General features: G+C 58.4%; 1 protein-coding gene across 6 annotated transcripts in view; it reads left to right on the top strand.

Moving 5' to 3' along the window:
• Positions 1-10,353: 10,353 nt before the first annotated feature.
• Positions 10,354-22,867, top strand: part of BRD1 (bromodomain containing 1) — a 39,051-nt gene continuing 26,537 nt past the window's right edge. For 2 of the 6 annotated variants that reach the window (XM_065945588.1, XM_065945594.1), the window contains exons 1-2: positions 10,354-10,569; positions 13,488-14,865. In XM_065945588.1, the coding sequence (XP_065801660.1) occupies positions 13,502-14,865 (1,364 nt within the window). In that variant the 5' untranslated portion in view covers positions 10,354-10,569; positions 13,488-13,501. The remainder of the gene's footprint in view (positions 10,570-13,487; positions 14,866-22,867) is intronic. The other 4 variants (XM_065945580.1, XM_065945574.1, XR_010664444.1 and 1 more) reach the window with 3 other exon arrangements.

The following is a 22,867-nucleotide window of genomic DNA, read 5'->3' as shown; positions in this document are numbered from 1 at the left end:
TCTGTTCTCTAGTTCATAGACTCAACTGTCATATTCATTGTGTTATTGAGCCCATTCAGTGAGTTTTAAATTTTAGTGTACTTTTCAGTTCTGTGATTTCATTTGACTTTTTAATAGCTTGTTTCTATGCAAGAAGATTTTCTATTTTTCGACTTGTTTTAAGATAATTTGTAATCGGTTATAGAGGCATTTTTGTGGCAGCTGCTTTACAATCTCTGTCAGATGATCACAACATTTCCCTGTTGGTATCTGTTGATCGTTTTCCTCTCCTGTAAGTTCTTTCTTTCACTTTCATTTCACTGTTGGTATCTGTTGATCGTTTTCCTCTCCTGTAAGTTCTTTCTTTTTTAACGTGTAATCTTTTTATTTATTTATTTTGGCTGTGCTGGGCTTTTCTCTGGTTGCGGCGAGCAGGGGCCACTCTCGCTGTGGTGCGCAGGCGTCTCACGGCGGTGGCTTCGCTTGCAGGGCATAGGCTCTAGGGCGCGGGGCCTCAGTAGTTTTGGTTCCCAGGCTCTGGAGCGCAGGCTGGGGAGTCGTGGCGTGTGGACTTAGTCCACTGTGGCATGCGGGATCTTCCCGGATTGGGGATTGAACCTGCTTCCTGCACTGGCAGGTAGATTCTTTACCAGTGAATTCCCTGGGAAGCCCTTTTCCCAATTTTTAAAGTTATATTTAGTTGCAGGAGCAGGAAGAGACAAGTCTTCATCATCTACTCTCTAGTGTTGGGATTTTTAATTTATGTGATTATTCAGTGTATTTTAAGACAGCTTTGAAAGAAAGTGAAAAAAGTGAAAGTGAAGTCGCTCAGTTGTGTTCGACTCTTTGCAACCCCATGAACTGTAGCCTACCAGGCTCCTCCATCCATGGGATTTTCCAGGCAAGAGTACTGGAGTGGGTTGCCATTTCCTTCTCCAGGAGATCTTCCTGACCCAGGGATCGAACCCAAGTTCCCGCATTGTAAACGGATGCTTAACCATCTGAGCCACCAGGGAAGACAGCTTTACTGAGATATAATTCACAGGTCCCACAGTTCACTCGTTTGAAATGTACAATTCAAGGGCGTTCCCTGGCGGTCCAGTGCCTAGGGCTCGGTGCCTTCCCTGCTGTGCCCAGGCTCCATCCCTGGCTGGGGAATTACGACCCACAAGCCTCACGTCGTGGTAAAAAAAAAGTGAAACGCAAGAGTTTTTAGTTTATGCACAAAGTTGTGCAACCCTTACCACAGTCAGTTTTAGAAGAAACTTCTTTCCCCCGAGAAACCCCATACCCGCGGCCTGACCCAGGCCCTGGCAAGAGCTAATCTGCCCTCTGTCTCCATGGGTCTGACTATTCTGGACATTTCATGTGAATGGAGTCATGTGATCTGTGACGTTTTGTCTCTTCCACTTTGCAGAACGTTATTCAAGGTCCATCCCTGCTGGGGCCCATTTCAGTACCTCATTCCTTTTTATTGCTGAAGAGGAAGCCATTCGGGCTTCCCTAGGGGCTCAGTGGTACAGAACCTGCCTGCCAATGCAGGACATGTGGATTTGATCCCTGGTTCCTCCAGGAGGAAATGGCAACCCACTCAAGTATTTCCTGCTTGAAAAACTACCATGGACAGAGGACCCTTGCGTGGTACAGTCCATGGGCTTGCAAAGAGTTGGAGACAACTCAGTAACTGAGCACTATAAGCTAACACTCCATGTACGCCAGGCGGGATGAAGCACAGGCTGGAATCAGCACTGCTGGGAGAAATACCAATAACCCCAGACATGCACGTGACACCCTCCTTATGGCAGAGAGTGAAGAGGAACTGAAGAGCCTCTTGATGAAGGTGAAAGAGAAGAGTGAAAAAACTGACTTAAAACTTAAAACTCCACATTCAAAAAAATAAGATGGCATCCAGTCCCATCATTGCAAATAGATGGGGAAATAATGGAAACAGTGACAGACTTTATTTTTTTGGGCTCCAAAATCACTGTGGATGGTGACTGCAGCCATGAAATTAAAAGACACTTATTCCTTAGAAGAAAAGCTACAACAAACCTAGATAGCATATTAAAAAGCAGAGACATTACTTTGCCAACAAAGGTCCGTCTAGTCAAAGCTATGATTTTTCTAGTAGTCATGTATGGATGTGAGTTGGACCATAGAGAAAACTGAGTGCCGAAGAATTGATGCTTTTGAACTGTGGTGTTGGAGAAGGCTCTTGAGAGTCCCTTGGACAGCAAGGAGATACAACCAGTCCATCCTAAAGGAAATCAGTCCTGAATATTCATTGGAAGGACTGATGCTGAAGCTGAAGCTCCAATAGTTTGGCCACCTGATGCAAAGAACTGACTCATTGGAAAAGACCCTGATGCTGGGAAAGATTGAAGGCAGGAGAAGGGGATGACAGAGAATAAGATGGTTGGATGACATCACCTACTCAGTGGAGTTTGAGCAAGCTCCAGGAGATGGTGAAGGACAGGGAAGCCTGGCGTGCTGCAGTCCACGAGGTCACAAGGAGTCGGACACGACTGAATGAACAACAGCAGCAACATGCGTGGAGACACATTTATACACTGATCCACTGAGGGACACTTGGTTTGTTTCACCTCTTGGCTATTTTGAGCAACACTGCTGTGAATGTCCATGTACATGTTCTGTGTGTACCTGTGTTTGGTTTTCCTTCCTCTTGGGCACATACCTAGGAGTGGAATTACTGAGGTACTGCCCAGCTGTTTTCCAAAGTAGCTGCAGCATTTTCCACTCCCACCAGCAATGCAAGAGGGTTCCAACTTCTCTACATCCTCTCCAATATTTGTTATTATCTGATTTTTTTTTTTTTTTTTTTTTTTTGGCCACACGGCTTGCAGGATCCTAGTTCCCCAATCAGAGACTGAACCCCGGCCCCAGCACTGGAAGGTTGGGGTCCTAACCACTGGGCTGTGAGGGGAGTCCCCTAATTTTTTAATTCTGGGCACCCTAGAGGGTGTGAGGTGGTATCTCATTGCGTTTTTTTCAGATTAATCACTTTGTTCCTTTGGCAGTGCTGGGTCTGGATTGCTGCATGCGGGCTTTCTCTAGCTGCAGCGAGTTGGGGCTGCTCCTCACTGTGGCCACGGGCTTCTCACTCCCGTGGCTTCTCTTGTGAGCACAGGATCGAGGTGTGTGGGCACGGGAGCGGTGCGGGGCATGTGGAATCTTCCGGGACCAGCGATGGAGCCCGTGCCCCCTCACTGGAAGCTTGCCCCACCCCTGCACAAGCGGAGGGCTCCTCCCTGTGGATCTGGTCTGCATTTCCATGGCAGCCAGGGACGCTGGGCATCTTCTCGTCTGCTCATTGGCCATTTGCAGGGCTTCTCCGGGCAAGTGTTTATTCAGTTCGTTTGTCCATTCTTTCATCTGGTTATTTTTTGGTTGTCGAGTTGAGGACTTTGGCTTTTATTCTGAGAGAGACTGTGGAGCCACTGGGAGGTTCTGAGTGCAGGGGTGATAGCATCACGTGGGCTCTGTGCAGAGAAGAGCTACAGCGATGCCGGGGCGGCGGAGAGCCCGGTCAGGACGCCTGGATGGCAGGGGAGACAGGAAAGCCTGGCGCTGGGTCGCAGCAGGGGCGGGGACATTGGGCTGGTTCCGGATGCCTCCGAGGGCAGCTCGCAGGATTCGGGGATGGCTCAGGGAGGCCTGGCATGCTGCAGTCCATGGGGTCACAGAGTCAGATGCAGCTTGGTGACTGAACAACAACAGACGTGGGCAGCAGGAGCGCCTCTCAGGAGGCGTGCAGTCACTACCACCTGAGAAGGCGCATTAGTGTGCCAGGCGCCCTGACAAGGCGCCACCGACCCGGCGGCTCTGAGGCTTCGACCCCAGAGACGCGTGGTCTTCCAGCCCTGCAGGCGGGATGTCTGAGGGCAGGTGTCAGGGCTGCCTCCCCCTGAAGCCCTTCCCGCCTCTTCCTGTCTGGGGGGGTCACTCCTGGCCTTCCTGGGCAGGCAGCCGCGTCCCTCCAGCCTCTGCCTCTGTGGTCTCGCGGCCTTTGCCCCTGGAGTCTGCGTCCACAGTTCCCTCTGCTTCTGGGGACACCGCTTATGGGCTCAGGGCCCCCCAGTGGCCTCGATCGCCTGCAGGGACCCTATTTCCAAGCAAGGTCACGTCCACAGGTACTGAGCGTGAGGGTGCCAGTCTATCTCTGTGGGGGGGACACAATTCAACCCGTAACAGATGGGGGGACACCAGGGGAGCAGTTTGGGGACGGAGGCCAGGAGCTGGGCGTCAGGCATGTTTGGTTAGGGGCGTCTGTTACATGTCTTAGTGGACACGCAGAGGACGCAAAGAGATACACAGCTGCCCAACTGTGATTTTCAAAAGTTAAGAATACAACTCCCCAGCTCTGAAGTGAGGATGTGTCCAAGATTTAGTTACCTCGTTAATGAGGAAACCAGCATAATGCCAAGGCTGGTTCAAAACCCTGGGGAGAGAGAAGGATGTGTAGTGAGTGGCTGAAAAAAAGCTTGCTTGAGTAAGCACGCTGATTTAGATTAAAACCTGGTTAATGTTCTACGGGGCTGTAAAACTGCAACCTCTTCCAACTAACCTTTTCTGCAGAAATAAATTCTATCACCGCTGGGAAAATTCATTTGCATTGCTATCAGACAAGAATCTCAATACCCACCCATCCATTTTCTGCCAGTTAAAATCTACCTTTTCTGAGTTATTAAAAATCATAATCAATAGTAAACAGCAAGTAAAACAGATACACACTCTAGAGAATCAAAAAGTACCTTGGCGGGTCTGCTGGAACACATTCAGCCTCCCACCAAAAGGACCCGCGGCCGTCCTCTCGCTCATTCATGTTTTGGAAATTTTTAAGTAGTCCCCCCGCCATGAGGATACATCTTCTCCAAAGGTGGTTCTTCACAGAAAGCCAGTCTTTTTGTGTTTGGACCTGACTCATCTACACAGGTGCTGAAAGGAGTGGTAATTAACACATCTGCACCTCCTTGCTGGCTGGCACAGCTAAGCCACACGGGCTTACCTAACAACCAAGGCTGGAAAATCCACTTCTGTCTGGAGATGTCCTCACCAGGAATGTGGGGTTGAGTCTCTAGCACGCCTGAGGTTCAAATTTCTCTTGCCTGCAACACCTGTGCATGTGGGTGGGTTTCTTTCTTCCAAGGACCTAGGGGTTGGGCACAGTTCCTGACTGCGTCCGAAGCGGAACCCAGGCCCACCATCGTTCAGGCCCCGCTGTGGGCCTGTGGGCGCTGGTGCGTCGCAGAGGCTACAACCCTGATTCCAGAGATGGACGGGTCATCCCGAATCACAGGAGACGTGTTCTCAAATGTGACACCCGTGTCAGGCCATGGCGGCACAGTCCTTTTGTCTAATTAGCGTCGGTCGCTCAGTCGAGTCCGACTCTTCGAGACCCCATGGCCTGCAGCCCGCCAGGCTCCTCCATCCATGGGATTCTCCAGGCAAGAACACTGGAGTGGTTGCCATTTCCTTCTCCATTTGTCTAATTACATCCTGGTAAAAAAGAGAACTGATTTCTATGGAACCTATGCAAATAACTAGATTTCTCTTGGAATTTAATTGTGGGTAAAAACGATTTTCCCTGAATTCCAAAGTAAGAAAATATCATTTAAAGAATATTGTTTGCAAAAGCACAGTCTACTAAATGAAAGGTTAGAGGTAGATCAAGAAGAAGGATTTGAATCTTACTCCTGCCAAAAAATGTTGATAGAACATTAGAGAGTAACACGGATACCGTCTCCTTGCCTTTGTCAGGCCTAAGCTTTCAGCAAAGATAGAATGGGTTGGGGTGGGGAGGGAGGGCTGTGGAGCGGAGGGTCAGGGATGTGCCCAGAGCTGAGCCGAGCTTGATGCGTCTAATGGGGAGCTTCCCTGATGGCTTGGCCTTTCGTGGTGGCTCAGCAGAAAGGAATGTGCCTGCAATGCAGGAGACACAGGAGACCTGGGTTTGATCCCTAGGTTGGGAAGACCCCCTGGAGAAGAGAATGGCAACCCACTCCAGTACTCTTGCCTGGAGAATTTCATGGACAGAGGAGCCTGATGGGCTACAGTCCATGGAGTTGCAAGGAGCTGGACGCGACTGAGCGACTGAGCGACTTCACTTTCACTTTGCAGTATTTTTGCTCTTACAAGTAGCTCTGCTTTGAAAATGCTGCCCTGTCTCCTGATGGGTTGGTGCAGGTTTCTCTGGCACGCGGCCTGGCATGGGACGTCCCTAGGTACCTGTTGACTGAACCCTAGCGCTGGGAACAGGTGTGCATACCCTGGCAGCTTGCATTTCCCCAAACGCCACAGTCACTTCTCTCTGCCACGTGCTCTGCTTAAAATGTGACCCTGATACTGATTTTCACAGGAAGTAGGGGTCGTTGTCTCCCTATCTACCGAACCAGGTCAGCTTTGTGGAGAAGGGATGCTACATGACGTCTGAAAAGTGATACGGGGGCCACCTGGTTCTCTCGGGACTCTTGCTCTTGGAACCTGGCCACCCTCCCCTGAGGGCGTTCCCCCAGGCCGTCAGCCCACAGCAGGAGCCAGCTTGTCCGGCACACAGGTGCTGGACATTCAGGAGGCACGGCGGGGGGGGGGGGGGGGGGGGGTGCAGCAAGGAGCAGCGCTGCTGAAATCTCTCACAAGTAGCAGATTCCTGAGTGAAAGGAGTGATTGTTGTTGTTTGAAGCTGCCTAGTTTGGGGGTGGTTTGTTATGCGGCAATGGCTAGCTGAAGCACACCCAGTTTCTTTGAAGAATGCCACATCATTTACAAGATAATTGTGTCACCTGGAGTTCTGGCCAGCAGGGTTTGTGTTCATTTGGTGTGGTTTTAGTTTGTATTTCCAAAATCGCCAGGGAGGTTTTTCCATGATCTTCTCTGAGACTGATGATAGACGTGTGCGTCGTTCTTTTGGCTTGTCTTTTCTAATGGATTTGGAGGGTTCTTTATTGTGGATATGAATCATTTGCAAGGTGTTTGTGTCACAAATATCTTCTAGTTTTCAGTTCTTCATTCTCCTTATGACCTTCTGAGGAACAAAAGTTGCATGATACATGTTTTCCACCCTTTTATTTTCAATCTTGGTGACGTTTTTTGGGGTGTGTTTCTCATAATTAGAATTTAACTGTGTCAACATTCTAATTAGAGAGTCTCTGTGTTTTAATAGATGATTTTAATTCCATCATATCTCTGATTACTCAGATGTTTGAATTTACTCCTGTCATCTAATTTTGTGTTCCTCATTTATCATCTTTTTTCTCTTTTCGGCTTTTTGTTGGCACAATTTTTCTTCACTTCAGTATTCTCCTGGCTGTTTTAAAATCTGCAAGTCCTATTTCCATTTTTCTCACGGAAACTTTGGAATTTTAGACTTTTTTCCTTTTGATTCTAAAACTTTCTTGTTGTTGTTCAGTTGCTAAGTCATGTCTGATTATTTTTGGTCCCATGGACTGCAGCATGCCAGGCTTCCCTGTCCTTCACTGTCTCCTGGAGTTTGCTTAAACTCATGTCCATTGAGTCAGTGATGCCCTTCAACCATCTGTCACCCCCTATCCTTTTGCCCTCATTCTTTCCCAGCATCAGGGTCTTTTCCAATGAGTCCCTCTTCGAATCAGGTGGCCGAAGTATCAGAGCTTCAGCTTCAGCATCAGTTCTTCCAGTGGGCACTCAGGGCTGTGACACAAGAGCGGTCGGGTGAGTCTCCTTCCTGCTCCTCCCTCCTCTTCCCATAGTCCTGGCCTCACGTGGGACTTTCTCTCAAGTCGTTGTATGAGTCTCCCTGAACAGTCTAAGCTGGTTTCTTTGTGGCATCAAGGTCTTACCCTTGGTTTCAGTTTTTATTTTCTAGGGCATATCTTTCAGTCCTTTTTGAGAAACTCGGTGTGTGGATGCTTATAGGTGTGAAGACACCTTTATTTTGCTGTCTCTCTTGAATGCTAGTTTCACTGTGTACGGAATTTTAGGTTCAGTTCTCTGAGAATGTTGACAGGTTCACCCCTTTGCCAACTGACAATCAGGTTTCACCTGATTAAAGAAGACCCTTCCCCACTGAAGGCTTTTGAGCTGGTCTGTTCATCCTTGGAACTCCAGAAGGCCACTACGACATGCCTTCACTCCTGGTGTCACTCTGGTGGAGAAGCCGTCCTTCCGGGCTCTCTGTTTCCTGTCTGTTCTTTCACAAGATTGTCTCCAGCTTCCTGTTGGCACCTGGCTTGACCAGGGTGGGCAAGGGTGCTTATTCTCCTCTGCTGCTCCCACACATCTGGACCCAGACAGCAGAGATTTGTAAGAGAGGAGGACGTGGGTGCGGCTCCTGCATCTGGTGCAAATGTGATCGGGGGGGGGGGGGGGCCCACCGCTGGGTCTGCCTCACCTTGGCCCAAGGATGTGTCTGGAGGTTGGAGTTTGCTTAGGAACTTAATCACTGGGTGACCTTGCCTGCAGTCCTTAGCCACCCACCAAGCTATCACTTTTCAATCTGTACACTGAATGCATAAATTCTGGTCAGCAAAAGGCCCCCACCAGCACACATGGGTGGACAGGGCCAGCCCACTCCCAGTGTTTGCCAGAAGAACCTAAGCAGTGGTCCCTGCCCTGCCTGCCCACGTGGAAGAAGGTCTTCTGGGGCTTTGAAGAACCCAGGCTCTGCCCTGGGAGCATGTTTCTTCTCTTACACAGGGGCCTCCCTGGCTGCCACAGACGGGGGCTACTGGCTGCTTGACCCCCAGGCAGGGCTGGGCTCCTTCATGGCCAAATCCTCAGGGAAACAGCCAGGCCTCTTCCCCCTCCCCAAACACTTGGGGACTCATTCTGGAGATGAAAACTATCGTGAAACCACTGAATTTTGGAGTTCAAGCCAAGGCCACAGTGGAAGCTGCCAGTGGGGACTAACTGGCTAACCCTCAGGCCCCTTCTGTCCTACCCGGATCCCACGGAGGGTGTTCCCATCCCAGGCACCCCACACCTGCACCCCAGTTCCTCCAGGCTCCCCCGCTGCTTGCCCCTGCCAGTACCCGTGGCCCCTGGTATCCACCGAGGCCTGGCCGTCCAGCGCAGGGCCCTCCCGGCTGCCCGCGGCTCTCGGCCCGTGTCCATCGGGCACTCACTCTGGGTTCCCTCTGTCCTGTGGCCCCCCCGTCAGGGACCCCCCCAAGGTTCCCCCAACACTCAGCGGGGCCGCCTCATCCAGTGCCCCCGACTCCTGGCCCGGCCCCCTTCATCCCCTTCCTACTCCCCTCCCAGGCTCCCCCGCCCAGCACCCCCTCAGATGCCCCCAGGCCGGGTGTCCGCGCGCGCGCCCCCCTCCCTTGAACCCCGCGCCCCTCAGATGGCCTCCAGAGGGAATGTCGGGTGCCCCTCAGGAGCCCGACGGCCCCTCCCCTGAAGCCCGAGCCCCTCAGATGCTCCCGGCCCGTGTGCGGCCCCATGGCCCGCCCGACGGCCCCTCCCCTGAAGCGCGCGCCCCTCAAATGCCTCCGACCCGTGTCCGGTCCCCGTGGCCCGCCCGACGTCCTCTCTCCTGAAGCCCGCGCCCCTCAGATGCCCCCGGCCCGTGTGCGGTCCCCGTGGCCCGCCCGACGGCCCCTCCCCTGAAGCCCGAGCCCCTCAGATGCTCCCGGCTCGTGTGCGGCCCCATGGCCCTCCCGACGGCCCCTCCCCTGAAGCCCGCGCCCCTCAGATGCCCCCGGCCCGTGTGCGGTCCCCGTCGCCCGCCCGACGGCCCCTCTCCTGAAGCCCGCGCCCCTCAGATGGCCTCCAGAGGGAATGTCGGGTGCCCCTCAGGAGCCCGACGGCCCCTCCCCTGAAGCCCGAGCCCCTCAGATGCTCCCGGCTCGTGTGCGGCCCCATGGCCCTCCCGACGGCCCCTCCCCTGAAGCGCGCGCCCCTCAAATGCCTCCGACCCGTGTCCGGTCCCCGTGGCCCGCCCGACGGCCCCTCCCCTGAAGCCGGCGCCCCTCAGAAGCCCCCGGCCCGTGTGCGGTCCCCGTCGCCCTCCCGACGGCCCCTCCCCTGAAGCCGGCGCCCCTCAGAAGCCCCCGGCCCGTGTCCGGTCCCCGTGGCCCGCCCGACGGCCCCTCCCCTGAAGCCCGCGCTCCTCAGAAGCCCCCGGCCCGAGCGTCGGCGCGCGGCCCTGCCCTCCGTCCCCTCCCCCGGCGGCGGCCGCGCGTCACGGCGGCGGCGGGCGGGGCGCGTCTCGCACGCAGCGCGCCGGGCGGAGCGCTCGCCGCATTGTTTGCTTCGCTGGGGAGCGAGCGGGCGAGCGAGCCGGCCCTGGCGTCCGAGCAGCCCCGCGCCAGCGCCCCGTCGCGCCGCCGCCGCTGCCCGCCGCCCGCCGGCCGGGCTCCCGCGCCGGGCCTTTGCTCGGCCCCGCCGCCCGCGCGAGCCGCCGCCCGCGAGCCCGCGGCCGCCGCGCCGAGCCGGGCCGGGCCGCCGCCGCCGCCAGGAGCCCGCGCCCAGAGCGGCGGCGGGCCGGGCCTGCGCGGCCGTTGGCGGAGGAGCCGCGGGCGCCATTAGCGCCGCCTCGGCCGCGCCGGCCCCCGCGCCCGCCGCCCGGCTCCCGCGGCCGCGGCACCGAAGGTGAGTGCGCCGGGCGGGCCGGGGCCGGGGCCGGGGCCGGCGCCTCGCCCGCCTCGCCCGCGGGCCGCCGCCGCCGGCCTCTCGGTGCTGGGGCCGTCGCCATGTTTGGGGCCGCCGCGGCGACGCATTGTCCGCGGGCGGCGGGGCCGGGGGAGGCCGCGGTGTGGGGGCGGCGGCGGGGAGGCCGGGGCCGGCGGGCGGCAGGCCGGGGAGGGCGGCCCGGAGGCCCGGTCGGGAGGCCGGGGGTCCGGGGAGGGAGAGGGAGGCCGGGCGGCTTGGGACTTCGACAGGGAGGGAGGCGAGGCCGGCGGGCGGGAGGCTGGACGGGGAGGAACGCCGGCCGGGTTGAGAGGCCGGGGGGCCGGCGGGGAGGGAGGCCGGCCGGCGGGGAGGACGGCCTGGCGAGGCGGGCAGGAGGCCTGGGGGTCCGGTCGGGATGCTGTAAAGCCGGGGAGGGAGGGCGGGCCGGTTGGAGAGGCTGAGCGGCCGGCAGGGAGGGAGCCCGGCCGACGGGGAGGCCCGGAGGTCCGGTCGGGAGGCCGGCCTTGCGAGGCGGTGAGGCCTGGGTGGGAGGCCCGGGCGGGGAGGGAGCCCGGGCGGCTTGGGAGCTCGACAGGGAGGGAGGCGAGACCGGCGGGCAGGAGGTTGGACGAGGAGGGAGGCCGGGCTGTGGAGGCGGCGGGGCCGCCCTGCCCTCCGCGCCTCCCGCCCGGCCGCCCTGCGAGATGGGGGCGGCCCGGGGTCTCGGCTTCCCCGGCCGAGCGTTTGCCCGAGGGTCGCGTTATGTAACGGACGCGCTGGGCTTGTTGAGCCTGGACGGGAAACTTCCTGTTCGAGGGCCGCGCGGACTCGGGCCGCCGCCCCCTCCCGCGCCCGCGGCGGGCGGCCTCCGGGCCCTCAGGAAGAAGTGACCTGGTTGTAATTTACGGGGCACGCGCTGAGGCCGGGCCCCGCTGGAGGAGCCGCCCACCGCCCGGGAAGGGTCGCGGGGGTAGGCGCCGTGTGCCGCCCATGCGCGAGGGTGTTCGTGGCTGTCCTAGGGCCAGGCGGGAAAGGCGGTGATTGGGAAGGTGAACCGGCCCTGGGTGCCGCTTTCCTCTCTAGTGGTCGCACGGCTTTTCAAGGGGCATTTATCAAAAGGGTCTGGAGGGGCTGCCGATGGTCTCCACGTGGGAACCTTTGTCCTGCAGGGAAGCTCCAGGTGGAGGGAGGTTGAAGGTTTGGAGCCTGGGGTGTAGGGGAATGGTGGGCTGGTGAGGTGGTCTGCAGAGTGACCAGCGCCTTCTGTCCCTGTCACCATGGAGCTTTCAGATTGCAGAGCTGCCGTGACCAGTAAGTGTTGTCCTTGTACCAAGTGGCCAGATACAAAGCCTCAGTCCCTTCAGGAGCATGTGGGTTTTGAAGAGCTGGTTATGGTTAGTGCTGTTGGTACTGTGCTCTGGAGGAGAAAATTACACGTTTGCCTTTCATCTGCTGAGTAACCAATGTGGCTTCTGCCCCACCCTGAAGGACCCCTGGGGCTGCACTGGGGGCCTTCCTGCAGGCTGTGGTGCTGACAGCAGGGGGACTGTCCTCCTCTCCCCCAAAAGGGATGGCGGGGCCAGGGCCAGCCGGGGGGCAGCCTGGCTGACTGCACTCCAGGAATCCAGGGCTGTGTGGGCCCCTGGGACGCGGACATGCAGGTGGGTTAGGGTTGGTTTGCCCATGGTGGCTCTCGTGCTCCCCTTTGTAGGGCATTCTCGTCAGATTTCAGATAAACATTTCTATTTGACAAAAGAGAAGGAAAACCACAGTCAGAAGGACTTGTTTTAAGGAGTGCATTTCGGGTCTGCTGCGATTTCCTTTCAGGTGTGACAGCGTAGGCCACCCTATGATGGCTTTTCCTGGGTCAACTCCCCAGGGCCTTGTCCAGCGGTGGGCCTTGGGCTCCACCTGGCTTGTGTGTCAGCCAGTCTTGTCAACCTCACTCTGCTTCCTGGCAGTGGTGTGTGGTTGTTTGGAGGGAGGAGAGGGCATTGTTATCAGTTCTTAAGGTGTCACCCTGATTGGCGGGTGGTGGACCAGAGTCAGGGACTGTCAGGAGAGGGAGACTGGAAATAGAACTTGCTGGTGGTCGATGGCAGACGTCTGACAAGAGCAAATGCCCGAAAGTCTCCTTGGCCGAGGCTTAAGGCGCCTGAGCCTGTGCTGCGCCTGGTACAGAGGAGGAGCACTCTGGGCGGCGAGGGGGTCTCTGGGTTGCCCTTGCTGTGACAGGATTACGGCCCAGCACTGTGGTCAAGCCAGCAGCTGAGAAGGCCCCTGAGGGGCAGGGCAGGTGGCGGACGTGCGGTGGCCACTTCTGAGGCCCTGGAGAGGCTGGGTGGGGTCTCCTGGGGTGAAGCCTGCCCAGGCCAGCATGGGGCTGCCCTCTTGGGTCCGGGTGCGGCTGGGTGGCCTGTGCCTCCGCACGGTGGTGGAGGGTGTGTTCGTGGAGACAGTGACGGGCTGAGGGCTCTCTGCTGGGTGGCAGTGGGGGTCAGACAGTGGCCAGAGCCTACAGGAGTGCAGGTCTGTGCAGGCACTATCCTGGGCTTGGGACTGCGACCCCGACTTGCGAGGGGTGTGGGTCCAAGACGATCCATGAGCAGCAGGCGTCAGCATTCTGCATGTGCCTCTGGGGGGGCCCCCCTGACCACCCGCCTTCTCCTCTGGTCCTGGGAGCCCCTGGGGGGCAGTGGCCTGGTGACAATGGTCGCTGATGGTTGTTGAGATGTCTTCGTGAGTCCAGGATGAGTGATTTTGGAAACCTTGGAGGCAGGCTGGCTGGGAGTTCTGTTTTGATTCAGTGCAAGTTGGTTGGTTCTGCCCCCGTGTGTTGGTGGTTTTCGCCCCTCACGCCTTCTGTGTGGTGCTCACGTGTTCTCTGTCTGTTTCAGGGAGTCAGTGCCAAATGAGGAGGAAAGGCCGCGGTCATCGCGCTGCAGCGAGGCACCCTTCCTCCCCCGGCAGCACCAAGCCCTCCCCCACGCGAGAGACCCTGACCTACGCGCAAGCCCAGAGGATGGTGGAGATCGAGATCGAGGGGCGCCTGCACAGGATCAGCATCTTCGACCCCCTGGAGATCATCCTGGAGGATGACCTCACCGCCCAGGAGATGAGCGAGTGCAACAGCAACAAGGAGAACAGCGAGCGGCCGCCCGTGTGCCTGAGAACTAAGCGGCACAAGAACAACCGGGTCAGGAAGAAGGGCGACGCCCCGCCCAGCGCCCACGGCGCGCCCGCCTCCGCCAGCGCCCTCCCCGAGCCCAAGGTGCGGGTGGTGGAGTACAGCCCCCCGTCGGCGCCGCGGCGGCCCCCCGTGTACTACAAGTTCGTGGAGAAGTCGGCCGAGGAGCTGGACAAGGAGGTGGAGTACGACATGGATGAGGAGGACTACGCCTGGCTGGAGATCGTCAACGAGAAGCGCAGGGGCGACTGTGTCTCGGCCGTGTCGCAGAGCGTGTTTGAGTTCCTCATGGACCGCTTCGAGAAGGCCTCGCACTGCGAGAAGCAGAAGCAGGGGGAGCAGCAGTGCCTGATCGACGAGGACGCCGTGTGCTGCGTGTGCATGGACGGCGAGTGCCAGAACAGCAACGCCATCCTCTTCTGCGACCTGTGCAACCTGGCCGTGCACCAGGAGTGTTACGGCGTGCCCTACATCCCCGAGGGCCAGTGGCTGTGCCGCCACTGCCTGCAGTCCCGCGCCCGGCCAGCCGACTGCGTGCTCTGCCCCAACAAGGGTGGTGCCTTCAAGAAGACGGACGATGGCCGCTGGGGCCACGTGGTGTGCGCCCTGTGGATCCCCGAGGTGGGCTTCGCCAACACCGTCTTCATCGAGCCCATCGACGGCGTGCGGAACATCCCCCCCGCGCGCTGGAAGCTGACGTGCTACCTCTGCAAGCAGAAGGGCGTGGGCGCCTGCATCCAGTGCCACAAGGCCAACTGCTACACCGCCTTCCACGTGACGTGCGCCCAGCGGGCTGGCCTCTATATGAAGATGGAGCCCGTGAAGGAGCTGGCCGGCGGTGCCGCCACCTTCTCCGTCAGGAAGACCGCTTACTGTGACATCCACACGCCCCCCGGCTGCACCCGCAGGCCTCTGAACATTTACGGGGACGTGGAGATGAAGAACGGCGTCTGTCGGAAGGAGAGTTCGGTCAAAGCGGTCAGGTCCACGTCTAAGGTCAGGAAGAAAGCCAAGAAGGCTAAGAAGACGCCCCGGGAGCCCTGCACGGCCCTGCCGCCTGTGTGCGCGCCCTACATCCCCCCGCAGAGGTGAGCGCGGCAAGGGGGCGCAGGGTCTGTGCGGGCCCGCTGCGTGCTGTCTGCCCGGCCTTGACGGCCCCTCTGATGGGGGCATTGTTCCTGCTCCACTTCACAGGAGCATGGATGTTGTCAGAGACTCGAGTCTGAGACGGGCGCGTGTGTGTGTCTGGTTTCCTCAGGGCCCGGGGCCGAGCCTGCCCTGGCCGCAGTTCCAACTCAGGTGCCCCAGGAGTTGTTGCCCTCTTTGCCGTTCCTCGCTGTGCTCACACCAACGTTTCGGGGTGTTGTGGGAAGTTTAAAAATGCATTCATTTATTTGGCTGCGTCAGATCTTAACTGCGGTGCACGGGATCCTCTGTGGCGTGTGGCTCCGAGCACGTGGGCTCTGTTGCCCTGCAGCATGTGGGGGTCCAGGTCCCCGACCAGCGACTGGACCCATGTTCCCTGCACTGGGAGGTGGACTACCCGCCGCCGGATCAGCAGGGAGTCCCCTCGTGGGATGTTTAATTTGCTGGACTTAGGCACTGTGGCCGGGTGAGGCCGACATGGTGGAGACGAGAGTGGGGCTGACGGGGACCCTGGCGGGAAACTGGCTTCCTTCCTTTCGGGGCTCGGGCTGTCTGGTTTCCCAGCAGTTTCTCTCAGATGAGTGCTGCCTGGTCGGCGTGCGGTTCTCTTTCTAGAGTGGTCCACGGTGGTGGGTAAGGATCCCACCGGCTACCCCTGTCTCTGGACTGTTTTCCCTTCTGCTTGTCTCTCTCGCTACTGACTTCCTGTCTTTATTTCATTGGATTTAAAAATGCTCTTGTTGGGAATACCAAGTAAGTAAGTGGCTTGGTGAATTTCTTACCAGACCTGTGAGTGCCATGTGGTTTGGGAAAGACTTTAAAACACAGGCTTGAGTGTTGAGGGCGTGCCTGCTGCCGGCCCGGGGCCCCGGGAAAGGCAGGGAGAGCGCTTCAGGGGGCTGCGTCAGGGCGTCAGGTGTGGGCATGGCCTCTGAAGATCCTGCCTTGTGCTAGAGGAGCAGGCAATTCCTGGGTGTTTGTTACAAGTTAGAAGTGTCAAGAGGAGAAAAGTACATAGAATCAGTAAGTTCAGACAGTGACTAGGAAGCACTCATCATTCCTCTTATCTGGAGAAGACTTCTGGTAAAACCAACAGTGTTTCTTTGCAAATAAGTCGGTCTGACTTTTAAAAGACAGTTTCACTTGCGTTTGGAGAAGGAAATTTCAACCCACTCCAGTACCCTTGCCTGGAAAATCCCATGGATGGAGGAGCCTGGTGTGCTAGAGTCCATGGAGTCGCAGAGAGTAGGAGATGACTGAGCGACTTCACTTTGACTTCACTTGCATTTCTGCCTGAGGGTTGGAAAGTACAGGATTTGTATCAAGAGGTTTTGTTTAAGACCCCAGGGTTTTCAGGTTTACTAAAATTGAAGTAAATAAAAGTTGTGACTTTATAAATTGAGAATCGAGGAGTCCAAGGTGCTGCCCTCTGTCCAGTCGCACGTGCCCGTTGCCCGCCCGCCTGTCCGTCCGCCCCTCTGCCCGAGGGGCAGGCGCGGCTGGGAAGCGCGGGCTCCTGGGGTCGGAGGTGCTGCCTGACGGGGAAGCTGCCCCAGCGGCCGAACGGAGGCGCGCCAGGCCCTCGTGCCCTCCCTGCTCAGGGCGGAGGTCAGCGGTGCAGCTGGGCCAGAGCGCGCGGACCTGGGCCTTGCCGTTGCTGCTGCCCAGCGTCTCCGGAGACCCTGACGTCAGACCAGCGTGTGGGGTGCTGGGGCGGCTGGGAGGCCCAAGCTCACGACCACTGCTCTCTTCTGAGGCTGTGGTCCACAGGGTGGCCTTAGGATCCAGGCCCCAGTGCGGGTCAGTGGGGCTATAACCCCGCACTCTCTACAGCTGCTGGTGCAGGACAGGGCTGCCGCCAGTACGGTGTTTGGAGCTGGCTCGGGCACCGGCTGCACGAGGGGCTCTGAAATCTCAGAGGAGGAGGGGCCCCCTCCCTCGGCCGAGGGACGGCTGTGAGAAGGCAGGGACTGGGAGCGCTTCTGTAGTTTGCGTGGTTTGAAATGTTGTCTCCAGCTGAAGACAGTAGTTCAGACCGACTGATCTTGAGATCGTCATCTGCTCTCAGCAAGAGGCAGATAGTTGGTTTAGTTTTGCGTATCTTGCAGCGTGTTTACGCTACAAAGGTTGCTTTTTTTTGTATCTGCTAATAGACCCCAGAACAGAGGTGTGGATGCTCTGAGCCTCTGCCCTCTCCTACCTGAGGGCCCCAGGCCAGCCGGCTCTGTGGTCTCGGCCCTGCGGGCTGCTCGGTGTGTGGCCAGGCGTGCCATTGGCCCTTTGGGGAATGCCATGCTCTGTGCTGGGTGGGAGGGTGGGTTGGATGGGGCACTCGTGGCCTCCCGGCCCTGTTGCCGTGAGGGCACAGCCTTCAGCGAGCTTGGGCTGCTCCCGAGAGGTGGCCTGGTGGCCGGGAGCCGTGCACGTCTGTCTGCCGCTCCCCTCCCTCTGCTGTTCTTCAGTTAGAGTGACTTTCCCTGACGTAGAAGCAGCACATTTAAAGTTGGGTCAGCAAAGTCAGGGCGGAAGGAGAGAGTGCGGTCACACCCTCCGCTCCAGCCTGAGCTGGCGCGGCCCTCCTCCTGCTGAAGCGTCCCTTTTCCTCGGTGGCTGCCATTCTCCTGGGAGCCTATTTCCTCAGTCGCTTTGTCTGCCTCGTGGGTGAGGGCAGAGCGTGGTGGAGGCAGGCGCGGGACGGCACAGGCCCGGAGAAGGGGTGTGTGGAGTTGGAGCCTCTGGGTCTCTTGGGTCATTAGCTGCGTGAAGCTCCTGCGAAGCCGCAGGCTGCGCTGTGGGCGCCGCTCTGGACGTGGGGAGGGGGGCTGCGGGGAGGGGCTGTCCTGTCGCCTAGACGGCTCACGTGCTGCTGCTTACTGTGGACGCTGCCTCACAAGCTCTGACGGGGCCCTCACGAGGATAGGGGCACGGCGTCTCAGCTCTGTCCCTTTGAGGATGCAGCCGAAACCCCAGGGGAGGCTGGCCGGACGGCGGGGGCTCGGGTCACTGGGCTCACGCGGTTAATGCTCGTTGAATGTAGCAGCGAGGAGTCGGGGCCTGAGTCTCGTTTGTCTGCTTTTCATGTTTCTGGCAGCTAGTTTTACCATGATTTCTAAAGTTCTGATGGGCTGCGGCCTGGGGACACGGGGAAACCTCTTGGCCCCCACAGGTGGGAGCCTGGCTCTGGGTGCCCCATGGGGCTGTTGACAGAGCCTGAGTCGGGGGCGTGGGCTGGACCGTGGCCGTGGTGCAGGGAGCCGGCTGCGAGTCCGCCCCTGCCCTGCCAGGGGAGCGTGTGCCGGGGCCCGTGCCACGTGGCCACCACGCGTCCACGCTGACCCTCCCCTGACCTCTCTGGGCTCCCTGTACGTGAGTTTGGGGTGGGGGCGGGGCACAGGGCTGGCGGCCAGCTCCAGACTCTGCCCCGAGGGCCTCCGGGGGTGGGGTGGGGCCTGGGCACGGGCCGGCCCGTGGGCACTGAGTCAGTGCAGCCCAGTGGGGGAGCCTGGCGCCTCACCTTGGCTGTACCACGTCGCGGGCACTTCTGAGCGCCTGCCCCAGGGACTCCCGTGTGTCTGGCTGAAGCCAGCACCGAGCGGGGAGCCGCGGGCGGCGTCCCGTGTCCCTCGGGTGTGCGGACGCCTGGCGGGCCGGGGCATCCTGGGGGCGCAGAGTGGGCCCGGCCCCGGGGGCGTCTGTTGAGGCCTGGGGTCTGGCCGTGCTGGCTCATGGTTCCCGCGTCTGCTTCTGCAGAGAGGGGCAGACAGGCGGACGTTTTGCTTTGTCTTGCGCTTCAGGTCGCTGCCTGCAGTGGGTCGTGGGATGGGCCTGGTGCCTGTGGAGACCAGCCTTGGCATCCTGTCATGCCTTGTCTTTTTATCAGTTTCAGTTTTTTGTTCTGAAATAACTTCAGATTTATAAAACGTCGCAGAAGTAGGGGGAGGGAAATCTCCCCGTCACCTCCTCACCCTGAGGTCCCCTCGCTCACGGCTCACCCGTGTGCCCTCCCAGGGGCGGTCCACGTGCCCCTGTGCACCTTCCGAGGGGGGCCAGCTCCCCGGGCGCCTTCCTGCCTGCGGCCGGGAGTCCCGCCTGGCCTCCTTGGATTGGGGTCACCCTTAGACCGCCTGTGCCTCCCCATGAGGCTGAAGGGCGTGCCCACCCCCTGGGGTTCTCTTCTCCTCAGTGCTGTGGAGGGAGGTGCGGTTTTCAGAGGGTGGCCCTGCAGGCCTGGGTGCTGAGGCGGGCATCTGGGGGGTCAGCGCTGGTGGGGTTTCTCAGGAAAGGGGACTCGGACCGGCTGGCTGTCACTCGCCTGCTTGGGCTCCAAGGGGCGGCGCCCGGTGCAGGCAGCTGCCTGGCTCGGGGGGCAGTCCAGCCGGGAGGTGCGCACAGGCCCCCTGGGCTCCCGGCCGTGGTCTGCGCATTCGGGCAGGGGGGCGCCCTAGGAACCAGCAAGGCCCAGAACTGCGCCCCTTCAGAGGCTGACTCTGGGCTTTTTGGGTCTGGCGGGTGGCTTCTCGTGTCCCCTGACCTCCATCTCAGCTGTTCTGAAAGCGCGGGGCCTGTTTCAGAGTTACAGCCGGCTGGGAGGGGAAGGTGGCCCCGCTCCCTGGGGCGGCCCGGCCCTGCTCCCGCGTCTGTGTGTGTTTTATCTGGCCGTGCAGGCTCTGCAGTGTGGCATTCAGGCTCGTGGTTGTGGCCTGAGGGGTCCCTGACCTCTGCCTCTGCGTGTGGAGTCTCAGCCACTGGACTGCCGGGAAGTCCCAGGGGATGGTTTTAATGCTGTTTTATCCCTGTTTGTCATGACTTTAATATAAAAAGTTTAAAAAAAAAAGAAAAGAGACACAGGGATTTATCAAATGTAGCAAAAGACGTTGACTGACACTTGTTCCTGAGACCCCTCCAGGCCCATCAGCCCCTCGTAGCGGACACGGCTGGGTCCCTCTCAGGCCTGCTTTTCCGTTCTTCCTGCCGTGGCGGCTGCTCGCCTGCTGCTGGTGTGGGCAGGCCTTGACCGCAGGCCACGGCGCGGGTCTGGCCCCTTGTCGCCGGGACTGGGCTCCATGTCCAGGGACTGGGTCTCTCCCCGGCTTGGCTTGTGGTGGCAGGGAGTTGGCTGTGCTCATTGAGTGTCTGCCCCTCGGCGTCCCTGCTCTTAACTGTCTTTAAAAGACCTTGTAAAAAGTCTGGATGTTTGTGAGGTCGGAAGCGCCACCCCCGTACCCCAGCTTCGGCAGCACTGGGCTATCCGCCTCACCCGCTCCTTCCTTTGGGTCACTTGGAAGCACACCCCAGCCCCGTGACTTCCCCCGGGGCCTGGGCAGCGCAGATAACAGACAGCACGCTTCAGAGCTTGGCCATGCCCGGGCTGTGCCCTGTGGCCCTGGAGTGGGTGTGTCTGAACAGCGTGTGTCTGTCTGGTCTGAGGACGCGGCGTCTGACCCTGTGGTCCTACAGCTCACACACCTGTCTTCCCTACTGGTGGGCAGGGCCGTCACTGACCTGTTCCTGCACCCCTGACCTGGAGACTGCTCTGTGGGCCCCCCCCCACCCCCGAGATGTGCGTCTTCTCCTGGAAGCCCGGCTCCTTGCCAGCCTTCAGCCTGACCTGGGCATGGCCCACTTCGTGTTCACTACGACCTCTCCAGTGTTTGTTGAAAGTTCACAGTTTGTATTAGAAACAGTGTTTTCTCAAATCGGCATGTTTGGGTGTTTGTACAGAGCCAGGGTTTTGTACGTTGATGTCACGCATTGCAGGTTCCCTTAGGTTTTCTCTGGACGTCATCCGTGAAGTCACGGTTTGGGCGGGCTTTTCCATCCTTCGGGGTTTCCTGTCTTTTTTCCGCTAGCCCGAGTGGGTTTGACAGGCGAGGGCAGGCAGCCCCGCCTCGGCTCACGTGTCACAGGGATCGCCTCCTGCTCTTAATGTGTGTTTTTGCTCTGTTTTATGGCTTGTACTTGTCATGCCTTACTTAACCGTTCATTCCCTGAGGGCCTCGAGGTTTTCTTCTGAAAGCTTTGCAGCGATCCCTCCACCCCTGCCCCCTGCCCCGCAGCCTTGGCACTGGCGGGACCTCTGGCGCCTGGACTGCCGGCCTCCCGGGCCGTCCCGCACGCGCACGCGCTGGCGGCCGTGGAGCCATTTGCCCGCTTCGTCCACGGAGCACCCCCCCAGAGACGCACACCCACCTGGCCCTGGGGGCGTCTGTGCGGCCAACCTCCTGTGCTCCCGCAGTCGCCCGTCAGGCTCTTGGAATTTTGGGTCAGCTTGGAGGTGACCTGCGTGTCCTTTTTGTCCTCCTCACTGACATTATCATGGGGTGTCCCCACTTCTGGCCCTCCCGTCCCTCAAGAGTGTCTGGTGACCGTCTCCTCTTGTGGTTGGTGGGCCCGCTTGTGTGTGAGCGCAGCCCTGGCAGGGGTCCTGGGAGGGGGCTGCTCTCGAGGGGCAGCTCCCAGCGAGCCAGGAGCGAGTCGCAGGGCGTGAGGGCCCCTTTTCTGGTCTTTTGTGGGGATCGCAGTCTGCAGTCTGTTCCCGGCTGTGTGAGTGGTATTTATGGGACTTTGCTCTCTAGACCACTGAGCCCCTGCACATGGTCGTGGACCCCAGGCCCTGGGGCGTCTCTGTGTACTTGGCACCTGGCCTGACCTCACCCTCCCCCCGCCTCGTCGGGACACTCATCGAGGACTGGACACGTGTTCTCGCCTCCCCGCAGTCAGCGCAGAGCTGGGCTGACCTGACGTTCTTTTCTGACAGTGAACCTCCTCTGAAAAACTGGTTCCTTTCATTTTTTTGGAGGGTGGTAAGAAAACTTTTAAACGGTTCATTCAGTTTCTAGAGTAATTGTTAAAGGAATATATTTCAGTTTTCTTTTTTTTTTTTTTTTCTATAATTCAGATTTGGCCAGTTACATTTTTCTACAGGTTTGTTTTGCATCTCAGTTTTCATGATAACTCTTTTCTTTTTTTTTTAAATTGAAGTATGGTTGATTGATTTAGAAAGTGTTAGTTTCTGCTTCATTGGAAGGACTCCTGCTGACGCTCCAATACCTTGGCCACCTGATGCGAAGAGCTGACTCATTGGAAAAGACTCTGATGCTGTGAAAGATTGAAGGCGGGAGGAGAAGGGGGTGACAGGACGAGATGGTTGGATGGCATCACCGACTCAGTGGACGTGAGTGTGAGCAAACGCCGGGAAGCTGTGAAGGACAGGGAATGCTGGCTTGCTGCAGCAAGTTCACGGGGCTGCACAGAATTGGACGTGCCTTAGCGAGTGAACAGTGGCAGATTTCTGGTGTGTTGCAGGGTGACTAAGGCACGCGGTGTTTTTCATGTTCTTTTCCGTTATGATTTGTTATGGGATGTTGACTATAATTCCCTGTGCAGAGTAGCCACTTGTCACTTACCTGTTCTGCATACGGCCCTGTGTGTGTATTAGCCCCAGACTCCAAGTTCATCTCTCCCCAGCGCTGTCCCCTTTGGTCACTGTACGCCTGGTCTCTCAGCCTGTGAGCCTCTTTCTGTTTTGTAAATTAGCTGACCTGTGTCGTTTAGATTCCACATATGAGTGATACGGTGTTATCTTTGGTTTAGTTGACTCAGCAGGACAGTCTCCAGGCCATCAGTGTTGCTACTGTGTCGTATTTCCTTCTTTTTTATGGCTGAGTAATATTCCATCTCGGAGAAGGCTGGCACCCCACGCCAGTACTCTTGCCTGGAAAACCCCACGGATGGAGGAGCCTGGTGGGCTGCAGTCCATGGGGTCGCACAGAGTCGGACACGACTGAGCGACTTCACTTTCATGCGCTGGAGAAGGAAATGGCAATCCACTCCAGTGTCCTTGCCTGGAGAATCCCAGGGACGGGGGAGCCTGGTGGGCTGCCATCTGTGGGGTCGCACAGAGTCGGACACGACTGATGCCACTCAGCAGCAGCAATATTCCAT

This window comes from Muntiacus reevesi, chromosome 1 (genome assembly GCF_963930625.1).
Source record: "Muntiacus reevesi chromosome 1, mMunRee1.1, whole genome shotgun sequence".
Taxonomy (NCBI): Eukaryota; Metazoa; Chordata; class Mammalia; order Artiodactyla; family Cervidae; genus Muntiacus; species Muntiacus reevesi.
The sequence above is the reverse complement of the archived record's forward strand: the minus strand, read 5'-3'. Positions and strand labels throughout refer to the sequence as shown.